Raw genomic sequence first — 22,367 nt, 5'->3', positions numbered from 1 at the left:
GTCAAGTAATGAGTACATTCTTTATAAACCAAAAGGCCATTAACTTTTAATAATGTTGTCTCAGATATTTCCTGGTAAGCTGTAATGATAATCGAAGACAAGCCTGTGGGATTGTGCCTTGTCTTATTGTTTAACTTAATAACTTAAAATGTTACTGAAAGTACCTTATATTTATTTTAGCAACTTGTCACTTATTTTAGCAATTTGTAAAGTAGCCTTCACACTCCAGGAAGAAACCATGTGAACAGGAAGAAAAGACAACTAGGATCTTATTTTTTTTAATTATGTTGTTGCTGCAAACTGACATATTTTTATTTCCTAAATTGAGAAAGAGATTACCGTCAGAGAATTCAAAAAAAAGATGAAACAATGTTTGCATACTAAAACCAAAAAAGTCAATCTTTAAAAAAAAATAAAACTAGAAAGTAGCATCTGGATTATTTTTTTCCTCTGTATAGCCCTATTTGAAATACACTGCATAGCTTTCCTACAACAGAAGAATGCTCTTGTTGTCACTACTGGGTGAGATCTACATATAATTCTTGCCTGAATAGCACTTTGACCCCCAACTCAAAATAAAGCAAGCAAATTTCTTCCATTTGAAATTGAATTTCCATAGTACTGTCTAAACCGAGTGTTTCCTCTTCATTTCCTTCTTGATACCATGCTTGAAACAAAATTGATTCGTTTTGTATAAATTTGCATTGAAAGCAACGTGTTCATTGTCAGCATTCTCGATTTCCCTTAACATTTTCCCACTTGTGAAACAGGTGAAGGTGAGATTAAATAAGATAATGTATGTTGAGCACATAGAATAATAAGCTTAATGTTTGTAAATTTCTTTTATAGATTGTCCTTCCTTTTTGCACTGCAGATCTATACAGTTCCATTGAGCCTAGACTTTTCGTTATGCTTTCGTGGAATTATTGAATAATTAATTAATTTATAATGAGCAAACCCAAAACCAAAAAAGAGAGAGAAGAAATAGCTCAGTTCTTTTACTTTTCAGTAAATAGAGTTGTCTCAAGTGCACAGTATGTTTGAATATCAAGGGTTAAAGGGATTGTTATATACTGGATATGGATGTGTTGGAATGCTTTAAAAAAATCGATTCTAGCTAATGGAGAGAATGTTTTTAAAGTGAACTATTGCTATTCCTTCAGTGAACCACATATAGCAGAAAAAATTGAAGTAAACACTGAAGGAGAGACAAGCTCTTCCTTATAGAATTAATGAGAATTGCAGTGATCTTCCATGCATTAGAATTGAAGAACCTTTTCCATGCCCATTATTCCCTAATGTCTAAAACCAGATAAGTAGCCTCTAATTTTAAATGTGCAATTATCCAAACAAGATGAATGTGCAGGATAAGGCTGGATAAGAATGTCTACCTTAATGTTAATATTTCTATTCTCCTGTATAATAGACACATAGTTGGCAAAAGCCACATTTCTATGAGATCCCCGAAAGACCGCAGCTAACTCAAGAGATGCATAGCCAGCCTCTGTCCTACATCAGTGATGGAGATTTGGCCCAAGGGAGACAAACCAGAGAATAAGCCCTTTGCTATTGTCCTTAGGAATGCTTTTTTATTGTCTTTTTAATCTTATAAAGTGCAAATTGATTACGCATGACAACATCTGAGACTTTTAGCAACCAGAGCTTTAAAATGTGTTTGTATATTTGGCTGAATCATTGTGAAAATTCTAAACTGGGGGAAAAACAACTTCAGAAATCATAAACTACCCATGTAATATTAAAGATAGAAGGAACTCAAACTAGAAAGTAGAACATGTTAGAGATGGAACATTGTTTTGGAGCTGGGATCTAAATGTGTTTGAAGTAAAGGGAAAAAAAATCAAATAGAATTGTCACTTGTCACACACACTTCCCAATTTATAGATTCGTAAGATTCTAATATGATTCTTGGCCAAGATATTTTAAAATGTCTTCTATTTGAGATGTTTAAGTTCTTAATAAATTGAAATTACTCTCAGGATGCTAGCTTCTTCTTAGAAAATAGTTTATTTTTTTTGCAGCATGAACACAGTCATCACTCACTATGAGGGCAAACAATATTTAGATATAATGTATTTTCCATGCTATGAAGATAATATCCATGCTTACTGGTGACATCTCTATGAGTTACATGGTTTGGGCATATATTTTGCAGATATTCACGTGTTTTTCTAAAATATTTGGGTTGAAGCAAACATTCAAGATTGCGTACACATGAAAGTACAACCAAGTCAAGGAGATGATTTTTTTAAATTGGCAAATAAATTCTAATACAAATTTCACCTCAGTTTTAAGGATCATCGTGATTTTCAGTAGAAGGGCATATTTATTGTAAACCCTAAGCAGTCTTTCTGAAACCTGAAAAAGATTTGTGAAAACAGCCTGCAATAAAAATCACACATGCTTCATAAAACACTACGTGATAGATATCACTTGCACCATTAAGAACTAAACGACAAAGGATGTAATTTCAGCTCTGGCATGCAATATTAATCGAAAGCCTTTAAAACATCTTGCTGATGGGAACTATGACAACGTGACATTGAAGAATTATAAGCTAAAGACATCTATCTTAATCAGATTTTTGAAGTAAATGCTGTAAAGCATAAAGTTGTTTCATTCATCTTTACATTTTCAAATGTTTGGGTGGGTGCATCATTTTTCTATGTGGTGCTTTAAATGAAGAGAATTCCAATTCAATACTTTAATGTATGAGTTACATATACAGAGTTGCAGCAAATTTCACTTAGCACATTGTGCATGCGCAAGCAATTGTTCCGTACTTCTATCATCCATGCTAAAGAAACATCATCTGAAGTAAACACCCTAAGTGATGTTGATGTACTTTTTAAATATAAACGCCTATGTTTGCTTTTTATAGATTTAGAAATAAAAATAGAATGTTCATAGAGTCCTCTTTGTAAAAGGAAATTCTTTTATGGCATATTAACATGCCAAAAATATGGAAAGTATACTCTTATTACTTTATTTAAGTAATGTCAAAAGACTGAAAATTAAGTGTTTGTGTTAAAATGGCACTTCACAGTTTATGCATATACTTTCATATACATGATCTCTTTTCATCCTTGCCACAAATTCTATTAGAGTGATCATTACCTCCATTTTACAGATGGAGAACTGAACATTTTTAAAAAGGAAAGTGATTTACCCAATTACCAAGTCAGGACATGGAATATGAACCCAGGAATGAATGTTTTTGTCTCCACCACATCGTATGTTGAATCTCTAATCCCCTATAGGACTGTATTTGTAGATGGACCCTCAAAGGAAGGAAGGAAGGTTAAATGAAGTTGTAAGCATATATAGCCTGACTATATAGGATTCACATCCTTAGAGAAGAGAGACAAATCTTCTCCTCCATTTATGAGACACAGCAAGAAGACAGCCACCTGCAAGCCAGGAAGAGAACTGTCACCAGAAAACAACATTGCCAGATGTTGTTGTCTAACTTCCAGAATTTATTTTATATATATATATATATATATATATATGTAAATCTAGTGCTCATTTACATCTTGCATGGAAAAAGCTAATAAATAAGCACTAAAGTATTTGCAGACTCATGAAACACAGATCAGAAGATCTGTGAAAGCATGACTCGGTTTCTTGGGGAAGCTTTAGGCTGACAGAAAAGGCTTGTAGTGGCACTGAGCATCCCAAAGAAAGAGGTATGCTTCCAGATCAACACATGACATACATTATTGTTTTAAATGTAGAGCAAAGCCTTGGAAAATACAGATCATGAATTTCCAAGAATTCATAGGCCTTCACATTTCTGGAGTACCTGCAGTGTATGAAGCCATAGGATACATATGTTCTTATTCTACTGTTGATCTTCATGATGTCTTCTCACTTCTCCATTGTTTTTACTGTACCATGCTGCATTCTCTAGGCTTCAGTTATTGAAGTCATTAAAGTGGAAAGAGAATTCTATATTCCTTGGGAGGAGGGTTTTAGTGTTACATCCACCTCCTAATAGTTCACTGAGCTATGAATTCATCAAGGAATCAACCTGTTGATGAAGTTAACACCCTCATGGCTCCAAACAGCTTTCCATAGGGCCATCAGCTGGGGACCATGTCTGCAACACACAAACCATTTGGGGGGAAACCACTTTATAAACACTGTATAAAAAATTTAAATTTGATGCAAAATGATTTCTCTTTGTAGATACTTAAAGACACCAAGCTTATTTTAAAAATAAAGATTATTTTAAATATTTATAACAGAAGATCATGTAGGATATTCATGAAATCAATTCATAGTGGAGTTTTATAATAGTTAATATATTTAGTTATTTAGCTATAAGTATCCATCCCTCTGGTTTCTGCTAACTTACCTTGTATTCTTTCTTCTGTAACAGACATTTTCTTTATAAAGAAGAATAGTGATCTGAAGAGCATAGCAAATCCTGTATTGTTTAAAATATTTAATTTGCTCTTCTTCTCAAGAAAAAAAAACCACATGTCACAGAATGATACCGCTTTTAGTTGCCTTCCAGTCTGCCCTTACCCATATTACAAGTGTGTTTTATTTATATCATATCATATACTCCACTTAAAGTCAATAAAATTTAATTGCACTAAAATCAAATGCTCATTAGGTAATAAGGAGAGAGAAAAGTGTTTATTGATTATATGTCAACAATTGTCTACTCTCAAGATTGGGACAGCTTCTTCTTTTTATTTTTTCTTACTCTGTCAGGTAAGATCTTTTCAAATAAGTAGAAGATTGTCCTGAAACACACAGAGACATTTTTTTTACACTGAGATATTTTAAAGGCATTTTATACAGTTTTCTAGGCATGTATAGAAGATATGGTGCAAGTATAGTTCTGTTAGGAACCATTATACAAAACCATGAATTCTGTAGAGGACAATATGTCTGTGGTGTCACTGGTGTTAATTATACGGCGAGATGAACTACTTTAACCAGCACAACTGCCAGTTACACTTGTTTCTGCCCACTGAAATGTCAGGGTGCTTGACATTTAGATTAACTGCCCACTTGTAACAACAACCATGAGAGCCAAAATAATATTGTGAAAAAGAAACTGGCATTTATAACAAGTTACTCTTTTCTCTTTTTTTGTCTAAGACAAGGACTCAAACTTGGTATCTGATGCTTTACCCTCATTGGCCTACCACCTGCACCACAACTCCAACCCCACAAGTTACCTTCTAAATAAAGTGCATCCCCAAATCTTCCTACTGAATAACAAATGAGAATTTTTTTTAAACAATCAAATGAAATTAGAAAGAGATGGTGTGTGTGTGTGTGAGAGAGAGAGAGAGAGACAGGGGACACAGAGCCAGAGAGAGACAGAGAAAGTACATATGTGTATTTTTCTCTGTTATTTGACAATCATAAGTGTGGCATTAAGAACTCTGGGAGAAAAAAACAAATTAAAAAGAACTTAGGAGAAGGCTGCTTAAGTCACTCTAAAAGTTCTGTTCTAGCCTTCTGGAACTCTTATAGTACATATTGAGCTTTTTCATTCTCCTTTTATATTTGAACTACCCATTCATATTTGTATTTTTGCTGCTAAGTGATTTTCCTGTCTGTTTTCCAATCCATTATACTCTCTATAGTTGTTCTTAATATACCTTTTAAACCATACCATGAGATTTTAAATTTCAATGGCTACATTTCTTCTGTTTATAGACATTCCAGTTTTTATTAAGAAAGCTGCCTCATCTTTTTTTCGTGGCATCTAGTTCCTGGGTTTGAATTTTACTTTTAAGTCCTTCAACAGTTTAAACATGTGAATAGTTTTTTGGTTTTGGTTTTGGTTTTTTTCTTTTCTTTTGTTGGTCCTGGGACCTGAAATCTGGGCCTGGGTGCTGTCCCTCACCTCTTCAGCTCAAGGTGAGTACTCTATTACTTAAGCCACAGCGCCACTTCCGGCTTTTTCTGCTTATGTGGTGCTAAGGAATCAAACCCAGGGCTCATGCATGCAAGACAAATTCCCTACCACTGAGCCACCTTCCCAGCCCCCACGTTAATAGTTTTATCTAATGGTTTTACTATCAGGAGGTAACAATGTAATATTTATTCTGTCAATAAGTATTAGCTCAAAGCAAGTGGTTTTCTTTTAAATTTTGTGATTTTTTTTTTACTTTTATTGGCTGAAATCTGATTGGAAGCAAGATTTTTGTCTATGGAAATTCTTTTGGACTTGGATTGAGAGCATATTCCTTTAAAAAGTACTGCATTGACTTCTGCTGGGTGCCCAGTCATGGCATAGCTGACCCAGGATAACAATTAACATGCATTTCATGGCCTGAGGCATCAGCAACATGTTGAGTTGAACAATGCCAAGGAAGCCCAAGCAGTGGATAAATTTTCATGAATTGTTTTTCTTTCTCTAAGCATAAGATAACACCGCAGAATTTCTTACTGTTCCCTTTGCAATGATCTTTTAAGGTCTAACCTATGATAGAACATAGGTTAGTACTGGAAGGGTCTAAGTATTACCTTGGGGTCACAAGAACAATTAAGACATTTTTCTTGTTGTCTCTTAATACCCAAAAAAGGCTACATAGTCTGGCAAACCTCCTTAGGGTAACCAAAGTGGCAGCTCATGGGCTCTTGACATTTTTTTCTGTCCCCTCTTTTAGCTCCAACTTTCCTTGGAGTCCAATGAGACTTACCTAAAGTATAACAGCAACTGGAAGGTTAACATAATTGGCTATTTTGTTTTGTTTTTCCTTTTTCTTTTTGTTTTTATTTTAATGTATTCTCAATGCCTACAACAGAGCCTGGGATAAAAGTATATACTCAATAATTATACTGAATAAAGTAATTCTAAAGGTATTTATTATTATATCTTACCCAGCATTCTGTGTGTTTTATTAGAAGGGATATGGCTGGTAAGGTAGACTGCTACATTGTCTAAAATAGAAAAAAAAAGAATGAAAAGATTTATAGATGCATACTTTATTTCTTCTAACCTTCTTATCAATGAATAACCCTAAATTAACTAAAACAAATTCCTTTGAGGCAGTAAGTATAGCCAATCAGGAAATCTCTGTATACTAAGAAATACCTTTTAAAAAGGTAATTTTTGTTTGACTTGTGGGCAACTGATGGTCACTATGGCAGTGAAATTTTTAAGTGGTATATTTTTTTCCTTTTTTTCCTTTTTTTTTTTATTGTGAAAATACTGTATAGAGAGGTTACAATTACATGGGCACGATAATGAGTACATTTCTTATCAAGCATTGTAGCCTCATCCTTTGTTTCCCCTTCCTTAAGTGATATATTTTAATGAAGGATTTGCAGTACTTTTTAAATGGACCACTCACATTCAAACACTTAGCTTATATAAAAACCCTAGACCAATTAATAAATCAGAGAAACAGGTTTATGGGAAAGTGTCTTTCTGAATGAGGTGGTCTTTTTCCCTGCCAGTTGCCATTGTACTATTTCATACGGTCATCTTATTGTAATATTTCAGGGTTGGTTGGAAAGGAGAGGAACAGATACCATCTTATCTACTTTTGCTTTAATGAGAGATCTATTAGGTTTGTGGTATAGCTGCAAACATGTATTCCTCAGTTCATATATTCTCCATTTGCAAGAAAAATTCTTACTACCTACTGCTTTTTTTTCCTTCATAGGGAAATAATGACTAGTCTGCTTTGTGAGATTTTCAGAGCAAAGGAGACATTTATTTATAACTTACTGCTTCCACTGTCATGAAAATCAATTCTCTAAGTCCCCATCTCTGAACCATCTCTACATCTTCAACAGTCAGACCTTTAGGGAGCATCCAGAACCAAACCATTACTCTTGATCTTCCTGTACTTGGAAGATCCACTTAAAACTCTGCTGACTGTAGTTAAAACTAGTATGGCTATGCAATATAGAAAAACAAGAAGAGATTTACATGATTTGCTAAAAAAAAAATAGTTACTTTTGAAAAAGATTGTTTTGTTTAAGATATTTTGGACAAAGTATATGGTCCACTTGGAAATAATAATAAATACATTTAGAAATCCAAAACAAAAGCTTTAATTCTACCTTAAATGCTAACCCCAAGTACATGGGCTTTGCACCTCTTAAATAGTCTGTGGATCACATTATGAACTCTTACAGGACCAAGGTCAGAGCTTCTGTTCATTTAGTTAATTTTCTAACATCCAACAGCAAGGAAGCCCCATGTAAATGAATGCTGCTGCTCAGCAATCTCTGGCATTTCTGTAAATTACAAAAGTTTTTGTTCACATTCTCCCTCTCTTTCTTCTCTTCCCCTGTTTCTGCCTCTTTCTCGCCATCTTCCTTTCTCCTTGGTCCTTTTGTCTTTTCTTAACCCACTTTTCTCAAACTACAATTATCAATTATCCTAAGAGCAGCACAGCTTTCAGCCCTGATGTTCTCTCTCCCTTTCAAATTAGGGTATTTTTCCCCTGGGGACCTCTGCAGCCAGTCTAGGGAAGGACAAGGACAGGTTGGGGAAGAAAGTGGGTGGGAGGGAGGAAGCAGTCACAGGGGCAAGGCCTGTCCAGCTGTGCATACCTGCTCACAGCACGTCCAGCCCCCTCTCCTCCTCCCCTCTCATCTCACACTCACCTTCCCCCTGCTTCACACAAACAGAGCACACACACGTGCATACACACACACACACACATACACACACACACACACACACATGCTGACATACTCACACAAAGATACTTTATTTCCCAGCAGGTATTATTTTCTCTCCTGGCTTTCTTGTTTGAAAGTCCATTTCCACTCTGCTCCCCAAGGACCACAGTCTAAGTCTGAAAACCACATAGGAGCTGGAGCTGAATTGCACACAGCAATCTGGGAACTGCCAATAGTGGCTTTTCAATTTAAAAAAAAAAATCAGTTGTATGTGGTGGTGCACCCCCCCCCAAAGTCCCAGTTTCTCAAGAGGCCAAAAGAAAAGAATTGTTTGAGCCCACAACTTTGAGACCAGTCTGAGAGACATAGCAAGACACTCTGATAAAAGAATTCAGATCAGTAGATCTAGACAGATAATTTTAAACAATTGAAGCTCTTTTTCTTTTTCTCTTCCTTGACGTGATTTGTACTCAAATTAGTGGGGCAAAAAAGTCACTCAGATTACTAGCAGATTCCTTCTTATGTCGATATTGGCATGACATTATGTTAGCATTCCTGGGATTTGAACTCATGTCCTGCTTGCTAGGCAGGCATTCTACCACCTGAGCCATTCTTCCAGCTAGTATTTGTTTCTGTGATATTTCCCTTTTGTAAATTTCTTACCTGTTAAAGCAAAATGTATTTGTTAGACAGTGTTGGTTGCGTGTTCTTGATCTTGTGATGATCATGTTTCTTAGATGTTGAGGCTCTTCTATTACTGTTTTTCTTCAGACTATTCCACCCCAAAAGGACAGAACTACTTTTAATAACAGTTACCTTTTATTACTTACGTTATTCTAGGTGCTGTGCTTTTATATTCTTTAAATATGCACTATACAATACATGATGCTCAGAGCAATTTATTAAAGAAAAAATAGAGAATTTTTTGAAAAAATGGGGTTCATTTTCAAATAATTTAATTTCCTTTTAACAGTTGTGTACATAAAATGTTTAAGAATATTTCTAATCATAAGCTCTAAAATACAAGGAAAACATGGCATTTCATAAAATATTAACATTTAGAAATGTATTTTATATAGTTTCATATGTTATGCATAGTTTATATTTATGTTTATGTCATTTATGTATTCTTATATTTCAGACATCCTTATATAAGAGTGTTTAAGTATTCTTTTGTGTGTGTGATTGCCAGTCCTGGGTTTAAACACAGGGCCTGAGCACTGTCCCTGAGCATTTTCGCTATCGACTAGCATGCTACCATTTGAGCACAGCTCCACTTCCAGGTTTTTTTTTTTAGTAGTTTATTGGAGATAAGAGTCTCACAGACTTTCCTGCCTGGGCTGCCTTCAAACTGCAATCCTTAGATCTCAACCTCCTCAGTGCTAGAATTATAAGTGCGAGCCACTGGCTTTAAGTCTTACTTATTCATGTGTGTTATGCAATCTTCTCATTATTTACACATATCAGTGCTAGATTTTAAATATCAGAACAATTGTTCCAGTTACAAAGCCAGTGAATGGAAGTAGTAACATAATAGCCTGCCTGAATCCAGGGCCCTTAAGAAACTTGTCTTCAACTTTCATGTCTGTTAATACATTTCCCAAGAAGACTGCTTAAGGGAGGAAAGATTTATTTTTGGCTCCTGATTTCAGAGAATTCAGGCTTCACAGGATTTAGCCTGTGGTCTTTTGGTCCCATTGCTTTAAACCTGAGGTAAGGTCAAACATTATAGGAAGATCACCAAGAAGTGGAGAGAGAGAAGCAGCAGCCACGGACAATCTATGTCCTCTATAGGCACACCCTAGCAGCCTGCTTCCTCCAACCAAGCCTACATCCTAGCAACCTAGTCAGCATGAACTCCTCCCATTTTTGCTGTTGTGACCCAGCACCTCCCAGTAGCACCACCCAGCTCCGGGCCAAGCATCAAACATATGAACCTTTGAGAACATTTGATTTCCAAACCATGGCAGTGTAATTCCATAAGCCAGACCCAAAGAAACATAGGTCACATGGTTTCCCTTGTTTGCAACAACTAGTATACATCTAGGATAATCTTACCAAACAAGCAGAAAAGGTAAAAACTATTGCACATATGACCAGATAAAATGATAGTAAGCGAAATGATAGGGACAAGATAGGGACACAAGAGGTTTTATCTTTGCCGCTGTTGCTTTTATGTATTGTGTGATTTTTGTTTGTTTCTTTCTTTCTTTTGAATGCTCTTCCCCCTATGGTATAATTCCTGTTGTCACTGTATTTTATTCTGGTGCCCTGCATCTTGTATATACATTTTTCTAATTTGGGGAAGGGAAGGGAAATAACAAAATGCTGAAACAAGAATAAAGGTTTACCCAGTGTAACAATGAGATGTAAAAGACACTATGTTGAAACGAACTTTACAACTTTGGGGGGGGGGAGAAGAGTTGGGAAAGTTGGAGGGAAGGGACAGTAGGGGGGAAGCAAAGGAGGAGTAACAATGCTAGAAAAGAAATGTACTCATTACCTTACTATAACCCCTCTGTACAGTATCTTTACAATAAAAAAAGATATCAAATCAGTAGGAACATATTTAGGAGGTTTTGAAGTACATACAGTATTCAGTGAAGGTACTAAAATCTCCAAAGGAATTTAAGCTATAGAACCTTTATTCCAGAGTGTTAGATTTTAGTTGTAAAGTAGGATATGCTTACAGATTACCATCGGTTACATTTTAGTTGGTAAGCTTCACTTTTTTGCCATTTTTTCACAGTCATTTATTCACCAAATATTTGTTAAGCATCTATCTTTGCATAGTCTTTGAGAGCTTAATGATAAAGTACACAGATACTTCCCTAGAGAATTTATCAGCAGATATGAGATCTAAAAAATTTAACTGTGGAAGAATGTCTAGAACCATAACAAAGAACAAAGTATTATCTAAGATGACTTGGGAGTAGAAATAGACGATTGTACCAAAAGAAAACAGGAGGATCACCTTTCTAAGAACTTGACATAAGGCAGGACATGACATTGAACTGACTGTGCCTAAGAGGACAGATATAGTCTATGGTGAGCACAAATAACTTGACTAGCACAAAGGATATATACAGAAGATGCATGGGAGAAATTTTGCAAAATTTATATTGTATTGCTTTATTTAACTAGAGATTAGGGGCGTGGCTCAAGTGGCAGAGCACCTGCCTACCAAGTGCCAGTTACTTTGTTCAAACTCCAGTATATATATATATATATGCATAATATGGAACAAATAAAATATAACATTTACCTTTAGAATTTAGTTTATGCACTTGGGAGCTATTTGGAATTTTTCAGGAGTGAAATCACTGTTCAGAGCTGTGCTACAGGAGCATTATAGTGGTGACTGTGTGAGGTCTAATTGCCCAAAATGCATTATATCCCAAACCTTTGCTCAGGTCTAGGCAAAGCCTGTATCAATGGATTAGCTCAAAATGGAGCTCAAGCTATATTTGCAGTTCCAATTTCTCTGTGGGCTCTGCCTACTTCTATTAGAGTCTTAAACACACTTAAAATCTCCAAATCCACACCCTGTTCTTTGTGCCCTTGACATAAAAAAAAATTTCTCTGGCATTCAGCTGTTCTTCATGTGAAGACTTAAACAACTTCCTTTGTCTTCAGTACCACTTAGAGTTAATGCTTGTTTTAAGCAAGTATTTTTAATCTCACAAATATACCAAGCCATAGAACTAGTTATGTGTTCCTACTTGTGTTGGCATTTATGTTTTTTACAGTAAGACTGTTATTCCACTATAAAAATGTAGAGAACTATACAGTAGGCATTTTGTCCATTAATCCCAAATCTGGTTTTATCTTTTCCACTTTGAATCTTCCTTTATTTCATCATCCTTTCTGACTTATCTTGCTTCAATTTCTATATGCATTTCATGTTGATTAAATTGATATAGGTCAACCTATCGCCTAGCCAGGTCTTGAAGTTTGCTGCTTCTTTTGATGGTCTGCTACCAATTTTAAACTTCTGGCTACCCACTCTCTTTTCATCAGACTCTACTTTTACTCTGTTCCCTCAAGCCTTAGCTAGAGCCTGTGTGTCACCATCTAGACTTACTTAATACTAGGATTTTGGATCCTGTAGTTGAATCAAAAGAGGTTCCAGGGGACAGAGCACACCACTCAACAGGCCTAGACAGTTCACTAGAAAAAGCATGGATATTTGTGTGGTGTCTTGTACATTGTACGTTTACAGTAAATGCTTGCAAAAACGAAGGACTGAATTTAAGGAGAGCCACTGAGGCGTGTTTTTGACAACCTTAAATGGAAGCATACTTCAGTGGTTGTTTTGATTCGTTGTAAGAAACAGAGACCTGAATTAACATCTTGAAATACATGATGATGATGATGGTAAAATATGATGATTGTGAAACCATTTAATTTTCAATAACAATCTATATATTTACATATATATGCTTTCACTTTTTACTCCCTTAGCACATCCTCAAACATATAAATTCTCTAAATGCTTGTGAGGTGATTGGTCAAGTCCATAAATAAATAATAAATGAGTGGATTTCGTTAAACCCTTAAAATCATACCAAGATGGAAATGAAGATAATATTATTTCTTACATTACAGTTGAGAAAACACTCACTATCATGATGCCTGACAGAACTAAATTTGTTCTCTAATAAGCTACTTTTGTTACAGATAATATAATATCTATCTGCTTTTTCATAACTTCGTAAAGGATAATATTATTTTTTGAGGTTGCCATGCTTCAAAAACAGGATGGTGTCTCACACCCTCACTTATTTGGAGTCATAATCTTGTTCCTTTTTCCTTTGAAGTCATTCTCTCATTTTTTTCTTTGTGTCTATTCCATTGACACCAACCAATGAGTTATAATCTCCTAACTGCAACTTGTGGGTACCATGAGCAGCTTTATGCATTGTGTCTTAACTCTAGTCATATGTACCGATGCATTAATTAGCAATGCTAATTAATGGTATGATACCTGAATGATAAATTTCCTCTGAATTTTTAAGCTGTCAGTTTCTTTTCTAACACAATTACAAGTCCATGTGCCATTTTAACCCTGTCAGACCCCTAAAAGCTGATTGCAATTTAACTGACATGTTAGTATTAATGATTTGTGCTGAATACCAAGTGAATGAAGTAAATTTCTGTAGTTTTCAATTGGGGTACTTTGAGAAGAGAGTTTGTACAAGGAATTAGCTCTATTTACAAACATTGAGCTATGAGCTACACCCCTTATTTCAAGAATAAGAAATTGCTAGTTATTAAGTTGTGTGATAATAGGTTATTTGATACCATTAGAAACCTGCAATAATTACTGATGCTAGAGCTATGGGAAGAGTTACTTTTTATTGTAACTCATAAAGAGACTTGATAATATATATTCCAACTATTACAAATCATCTATTCATTTCATATAACCTAAATTACAGGGTTAGACTATATTATTTGGGTTAATAATCACTGCTGGAGATTACACTGTATATGAAAGATAGTCCCCGTGTTTCCTATTCTCTTTTAATACATGCATTTATATTAATAGCATGATTTAGTGCATCACTTTAAAATTGTATTGCATTTTTGAGCTGCATTTAGTTTTTAAAAAAGTAAAATGGGCATCTTATGTGAGTGGAACAATAATAAGTTTAGCGCTAAATTAAAGAGTCATCTGTTAACTCAAATGTAGTATTTGTCAATTCTAGCACGTCCAAAGCTAGGTAATGAGATTGAAAAGTAGGTCTCAAATGTTACATTAATTTGCCACTTTTTACATATGACTCACTAGCTTAAGGGAATTTTTTTTCTAAAGTCTTAACACTGTTTTGGAGTTGAGGGATCCTTTATGATTCTGTTTATAACAAAATATTTGTAACGTTAACATAGTGGTGGGGGTCTCTCTGGTCACCTATGACTTACTCTAAAACGTAGTTATACTGCATACTGTGAAATTGGAAAATCTGTTCTGTGTGTGTTCTAATGGATGTAACGGTCATTAAGTATATGAGTCTTCTGACGTTGTAATCAGATGTGATTCAGTCTGTTAAGTATCCATGAAACAACATCTGCTTCACGGAGTGACCTTCTGCTAAAGAATACTTAGCGTCTATTAGCAGATCATAGTGCAGATCTGCCTTATTTGAAATGCACTAAACTAGAGTAGTCTACTGCTGTTTAGCAACTAGCTTGTAATAATTTATTGCAGTTAAATAAAGCTTTAAAAAAAACTCCATTAAATAATTATAGGGATTATATGCATTTCAAAAACCTTTGTGTTCTACCGAAATTACCCATTTAATTTCAGGGTTGGTTTGTTTAAAAAAAAAAAACTAAAATCTAAAGGCACCATTAGGGGAGCTGTCAGACGCTGTTTTCTGTAGGTGTTAATAAAATCAGATGAAAAAAATCTGAAACAAATTAAAACCAAAAGCAATTTTACCATCTGTTGTATATTAATTAGAACTTTGTGTATCAAGGGTAAACTTGTTCTTAGAGAATGTCACCAAAACACCCGCTTAATAGAATAATATGCAAATTTATTACATTATGGATGTATATGCAGTTTTTAAAATTCTAATTCATGATACAGTGGATACCCAGGAAGTTGATAGTATATGTAGAGTATGCAGATATGTATATCAATGTATACATAATGAGTTTTCCTATCTCTTTTTTTCTTTCAGAGCAACCCGCAAACACCCAAGGCCAGTCTACCCTGCAGCCCTTGCCGCCTTCCCACAAGCAGCACTCTACACAACATCATCCATCCATCACTTCTCTCAATAGGAACTCCCTGACCAATAGAAGGAACCAGAGTCCGGCCCCGCCGGCTGCTTTGCCCGCCGAGCTGCAAACCACACCCGAGTCCGTCCAGCTGCAGGACAGCTGGGTCCTTGGCAGTAATGTACCACTGGAAAGCAGGTAACACCTGCATATGAGGCTTTCAGATCATTTGGTTGTTAGAATCACACAATATACCTGTGTGCACAGGTATATAGTCAGCAAGTCAAATTTTTAAACAGCTAGTATATTAAAAAATGCAGTCCACTAAGAAAAATTTACTATTATATCCATTGTGTTTTGTTTTTTCTAAGATTGGTTCTAGGGGTAACACTACTAGCCAGTGAGCAAAAGCATTAGGTAGCAAGTTCAAGCCCCAGTCTCAAACCTAAAATAATAATGTTCAGATTGGTTTTAGAATGTTCATAAGTTTTTTAGTTGTTGGGCCAGTGAACTTTCCCATTCTTTACAATATTTTGTTCCGTCCAAGAGATGATAGTCAATGACCTCTGTAAAATATTTTCTCACTGCTGTTGTGGGTTTGTTTTTTCATATTTACACATTATTAGACAAATGTCGACAAGAAAGGAGATGTAAAGTGTGATTGCTAGCTATGTGGCTTGATTTGATGAACAGGTTTAGCAATTGTTTGGTTCTAGATTCTCACATTTCTCAGGCTACATTTTGTTTACACTGTCATAAAATTAGAACTGAGCTCCCATTGATGATAATTGAAGCCAAGTCAGATGACAATTTGCTATAGATATGTGTACTTTCTTATAGTAAGAGGAAGATTGGACTTACTTTTTTAAAGTACCTTGCCAGCATTATTTCCTAAGACAGTATTCATTCTTAAGACAAATCTATTAGGAAATTCTTCATAGTGAACTGAAATGTATTCCTAAATTGTACAGACTATTATGGTCCTGTTTCTATCTGACAGCCCCTGGATTTTCATACATCTCCCAGAAACTTCATTGACAGAATTATGTTTCTCTGTATACAATCTGGCATTTCAGTAACATTCTGAAGTTATAACTTGTAGCCTAAGCTTGCTCACATGTGGCTATCTGCTTCTACAAAAATAGACAATGGTTAAAAAACCATTTTGAGCTGATCATCCTCATTATTAAGTATCTCTTGCTACATAAAATTTCGCCTCCTTCCTTTGAACAAACTTGAATAGTCAGTCTCCTTTATATAATGTAGTACATGAATCAAGAGTAGCATGCCTTTCCTTATTAGTCCTTTCTGGAGCTTGGCATCAAAATTCTTCTGACATTCCTATTATTATTCTATTTCTTCAGTGCCCTAAGTTTCCCTTTGTCTTAGAGAAAAAGAATTACTATCATATAAAAATTCAGAAAACAGAGGACTCTAGATTCACTGCCCGGGTATCCTTTCCCTCCCTAGCTATCTTCAGCATTTAAATGAGCTACTAATCATTTTTAGACCATCTATCTTACAATGAATAAATTGCTATTTCTTGCCATTAGCTGTATTAGCTATATCAGTTCTGCTTTGAGGATGAACTAGCAGGAGGTCCTCACAGTTGTCAATAATAAAATTTTTTCTGTCTTTTCTTTCACTCTTGACCTAAGAACAAGGTTCTGAGAAACTCTTAACTTTTTATCTATAAGGTCAGCTCCTAGTAGTTGAGTTTTATTGTTTGTTTTGTATTATTGAACACTCTTGTGGGAGAAATTAGAAAGAGAAAGAAAAGAAACAGGAGACAGCAGCCAGAGTTCTTTTCCCCTAAGACAAAGAGCCATGTGTACATGTATACATTTCCTGAGGTTATTAGCGCAGAGCTAAATTTACCCAGTGTAATTAATTAGCACACAGGAACAGCTAATCAACACTGATTCAGTATTGTCATTTGGAAAAAAAATTATCAGGAAAAAAGTAATTTTCCAGTTGAGTCATCAAATTGAATATGGATAATTGCGCTGTAGTTGACAATAATTGTTTTGACAAATATTTATGAAATATGTCAAGTTAAATCATCAGAAACGTGTTTAATTTTAGTGATGTGTTGTATAACACCAAAGCCCCAGAAACTGTCAATAAGAGATTTAGTATTCCTTGAAGTCATGTGTTACAGTTAAGAGACTTTGAATCAATTTGAGAAAGATAGGATGGTACTCTTTCTCGGGACTCTACTAATAATTTTTAAGTAGAAGGAGGGTGAGAAAAGAAAGTCGCTGGTTAGAAAGAAATCCATTAAAGCCATTTGTAATATGACCACTGGTTTTTCTTCAAGCCATGAAAATGATCATTTTCAAAAGGAGTCATTTCTGAGATTTGCTTCTATTTTTCAACAATACCATTAATGAACTATCAATAAAACTATATTGTATAGTTTTATGAATGGCTATAGGCGTAAAACAATTAATGGATAATACCTCACCAATAGGTAGAAAGAATAATGAACCTAAAACTTGTGCATCATGTTTACAGATTTTAATCTGTACTGTTGTTTCAGTGGAGTTTTTTTTTATCCAACATTCACATCTTATAATGTTGATAATCAAAGAAATGATATTTCCTCTTGCAGACTCACAGTGAAATCAGCCTAAGCAGCGACATGAAAATCTCACACTGTACTGACACACTACCACTGTGGTTTCTTTAATAGTCTCACTTGGTTGGAACTCTGGAGGTGAAGAACTAGTCTTATTTATCATTGATTTTTCCTTTTTTGTGTTAAGGTTCCCTATTGAGTATGATTCCCAAGCTCAGTTTCAGCTATATTTACAACTTTATCCAGACTTCCAGGTCACCTAATTCCATTGTATAGTTTCATCTTGACAGTTACTACAATTTGTATTCATTTTACTAATTATCCCTTTCATGAAACTGTCACTTAAAAGATGTAAGCTCTCAATTATAATATTTGATTACATATAGCAGTTATGTAAACATCTAGATTTTCTTTCCCCTTTTCTTCTCCCCTTAGCTCCTTTGAGCACATATTAATAGCACCTGGTAAAATGGCTTATAATTGCCCACAAAACAAATCTCAGTAATTTGTAGATTTACACTTTACGTGAAGTGTTAGAGAAAGCATAAAACATTTTCCACTTTGTCTTGTATGTTTCACTGTTGCTTTCATTTTGATTTATTAGAAAGCTTTCTCTTTTTATTTTTCTTTTTTTTGTTACCAAGCCCTTTCATGCTTCCATAAAAATGTTTATTTCCTTTCTCTGATGAATTTAACATGTGTTATTCCAGGAGACAATCAATATTATTGTGTACTCTATATTTCTACTCAGTGAACCAGGTAGTTCTGGTCTGTATTATCCAATGAGTTTCAGATCTTTTAGAGTCAAATCAGGAGTTAAATAAGCGTTAACACTGATTAGAAAGTTTTATATTTTCTTTTCTATCCAGTCATGTTGTATAAGATAATAGCAAAAACTGGCTTGCATTTTCCTTAAAATTCCTTTTCTTTGAGCTCAATATTTCTTATAGTTTGGATGATTCACTTGCCCTTTGTTCATTCTATACTTCTGCTGCTTCTGTCTATAATAGCTACAATAATACTGAACAGGGGGAAAAACTTAGACCTAACACAGTATAGCAGCAGCACCTATAAATATAATGCCATCACTCTCATTGGGAGAGAAACCTTGACCTTCAGTAATTGTAAAGTTAATTGTCTTCAAGTTCCTCATTTATATATGTGAATTAAGCAGCTTAGTAGTTACCGATTAGATGTTAACAAATGGTTCTTTCGTAGCCATTTAATAAAAGATTTATTAAAGTCTTGTTTTATTATGACGTCCACTTTGGCATCAATACTTCATTAGTTATGCTCCCATAGCTTTTTACCTGGCATTCAGTTATGCTTCACTAATTATTAATGCATGAAATTGCATATCAAATTACCTCTTTATTAGTGCATTTTTAATTTAAATACTGACATGTTCTGGACTACATTCATGTGAGATCAATTTCTCCAATCCTTTATACAAGATAGAATACCTAAAGAGAAGTATTGTTTACTAAGATACTACCTCTTTTTTTTCTTTTCTATCTTCACATGTGTTCCCTTGCAGTACTAGTTATTGGACCTAGGATCTCACACACCCTAGGCAAGAGAACTACTATTGAGCCACACACCCAGCTCTTTTATTTTAGTTTTTGAGATAAGGAGTCACTAACTTTGCCAATGTCTAAAGCAGGACCCTCCTGCTTGCCCTCCGACACTTCTGGAATCATGAAGATGTTCCACCATACCTAGCTTTTTTTCCACCTTGAAATGACTGGAGGGTTAGACAAGGGAATCATACAAACACCAAATCAGAGTCAGTTTTACCTATTGAAATTGTGAGCAGGATCACACACAGAGTGAACTGGTAGTACCAAGAGAAAAGTTTTCTGGTTAATGGAAATGTAGGCCCCCCCCTAAAATTGATTGGTGGGTTCTGTATCCTTTTGTTAATAATACCTTGGAGATATCTAAAGATACCTGTAGGGAAAAAGAATGTCACACAATATGGAAAAATGATGAGAAAATTAAGAAAATACTAAAAAAATAAATAAAAAATAAAAAAGAAAGAAAATACTAGCACAGATTTCAAAATCAAACCATGGCCTGCCTAGGCTTAGAAATTCTTAATTTTTCAGTGTTTTATCACCACTATTTATTTTATTTTAAAAAAACAGTAAACTCACCCAAAAATGTGTTTATTAAAGCCAGTTGGATTCTAGGTCTCTTACAATATAGCATCTTTAATAATTTACAGTGTTTTTTAAGGTCTATAAAGACATATGTGCACATTGTAAAAATAGTAAGAAGAAAAAAAAGAGGCTGGTACAATATACAAGAATTTGTTAAATGGTATTTATATCTAAGGTGGTTGCAGTTGTGATTTTTAAACCTTCATCACTGTGAGAGGAGACATTGGATGCCTAGCAGAAGGGGCCTAATCTCTGTAGTGACCATGTAACTCAGCATCCAAACCAGTACACTTCTACAGCATAACCTGTTGCTGTCCAGACAGAGGGACATGGTACTACCATTCCAAGTGTATTCCCAGAATAAGGTTCATTTTAAGCATGTAATGTCTTATACTTCAGATAAGATAGGGATCAAATAGGAGAGACCAACTTTTGGTTGAATACTCAATTTGAATTTTTCTAATTTCTAATGAGAATTTATGACAAATATTTAACCTTTCATTGACTCTATATATTGTGTGGTGCTGGCTCACCACACAATGTAGATCCTATTATTGGTCCCAAAATAATATACAAAATATTTATCTTCATTTTTTTCCTCAGAAATATCAAAAGACTAAGAGGGGAATATATAATGAAGGAAGTATATTGAATGAAACTTTATTCAGGTTCAACTTCCATTGCAAAATAGTGTGTTAGTTTCAAAAGTAAACCTATATTCATAAGAATGTAAAACAAATATGAAATTTGGTTTTGAATTTACTCAAGGAACAAACATCCCAATAGCTTTGAAAACCCCAAAGCCACTTGCTGACACTAAAATAAAGCCTCCATTCTAAGAAATGTTCAAGGAAAGATTCAAAAGGTAGCTACTAGATAATGAAAACAAAAACATGATTCCTTTAATGTGAGTTTATTATAAGCTTCAAGTTGGCTGGGAAGGGACGGGAAGGGGAAACAAATGAGGAGGCAACAATGCTTGATAAGAAATGTACTCATGCCGGGCGCTGGTGGCTCACGCCTGTAATCCTAGCTACTCAGGAGGCTGAGATCTGAGGATCACGGTTCAAAGCCAGCCCGGACAGGAGAAACCGTGAGACTCCTATCTCCAATAAACCACCAGAAAACCAGAAGTGGCGCTGTAGCTCAAGTGGTAGAGCGTTCACCTTGAGCTGAAGAGCTGAGGGACAGCGCCCAGGCCCAGAGTTCAAGCCCCACGGCTGACCAAAAAAAAAAAAAAAGAAAGAAATGTACTCATTATCTTGCCCATGTAATTGTAACCCCTCTATATGGTATTTTCACAGTAAAAAAGAGAAAAAATAAAAAATAAAAATAAAATGAGAAAATAGCTCATGAAGATTGTATACTGGGGTCAGTATGGATATATGATCTAAATAAAACCTAATGAATATACTAGGAATATAAAGCAGTTTCATATCATGAGAATACAAACTGTTTTGAAGTCAGATAATATACATTATTTTGTAATCCCAGATCCATTTAAAATCCTCTTTTATTAAGTATTACTTTTTTTTTTTTATTACCTGTCTTATAGAGGCTGGTCTTGAACTCCTCAGCTCAAACAATCTTCTTACTCAGTGCCCCAATAACTAAGAATATAGACCTTCCCCATGATGCTCAGCATATTGACTTAACTGTGAAATCACCTACAAATTATTGAAACTAGAGGTCAATTTCCAATGAAATAATAATAATTAATAATCATGGAATAATAGCAATATTGTGAGTGATAAATGAAATAATGTGAAGTAAAGCATCTGGTACATGACAGGCATCTCATGAATTTTTTAAAAATTATGGCCAAACAAAAATATCAATTGCATAGGACTAGAGTACCTAATAAGTAACAGTAGATTAAATATAATTTATCACAGAGTAACTTGTGTTTTCCAAATGATCAGAATATTATTTGTTTTAATTTGGTTATTTATGTCTGACTTTTGTTTATGTGTTGGGTAAACCAAGAATAAAATTAAAATACAATTACTTCTATCTTGATTTTTCTCAGTCTTACCATGGATTTTTTTAAGTGGATTTTTTGTAGTGGAAACTCCAAGTCTGATGACCTACTTCTTCAGAAGAAAAGTCTTCAAATTAAAGGCATGACAATTATTAATATGTTTAAGGTATTTAATTAACTAAACCAGTAAATGTCTGTAATGAAGCAATAAAATCCTTGATAGATACATTGTCTCTACACCAGTCAGAATTTATACCCCAGTTTTATTTAAGATATTGAAAGT

General features: G+C 34.7%; 1 protein-coding gene across 9 annotated transcripts in view; it reads left to right on the top strand.

The window, feature by feature from the left end:
• Positions 1-22,367, top strand: part of Tenm3 (teneurin transmembrane protein 3) — a 608,309-nt gene that overhangs the window by 404,901 nt on the left and 181,041 nt on the right. For all 9 annotated transcript variants that reach the window (XM_070016445.1, XM_070016443.1, XM_070016442.1 and 6 more), the window contains one exon: positions 15,321-15,558. In XM_070016445.1, the coding sequence (XP_069872546.1) occupies positions 15,321-15,558 (238 nt within the window). The remainder of the gene's footprint in view (positions 1-15,320; positions 15,559-22,367) is intronic.

Source organism: Dipodomys merriami, unplaced genomic scaffold (assembly GCF_024711535.1).
Source record: "Dipodomys merriami isolate MVZ:Mamm:240054 unplaced genomic scaffold, mDipMer1.0.p SCAF_12, whole genome shotgun sequence".
NCBI classification, from domain to species: domain Eukaryota; kingdom Metazoa; phylum Chordata; class Mammalia; order Rodentia; family Heteromyidae; genus Dipodomys; species Dipodomys merriami.
Note: the sequence above shows the minus strand (reverse complement) of the source record. Positions and strands in the feature narration are given on the sequence as shown.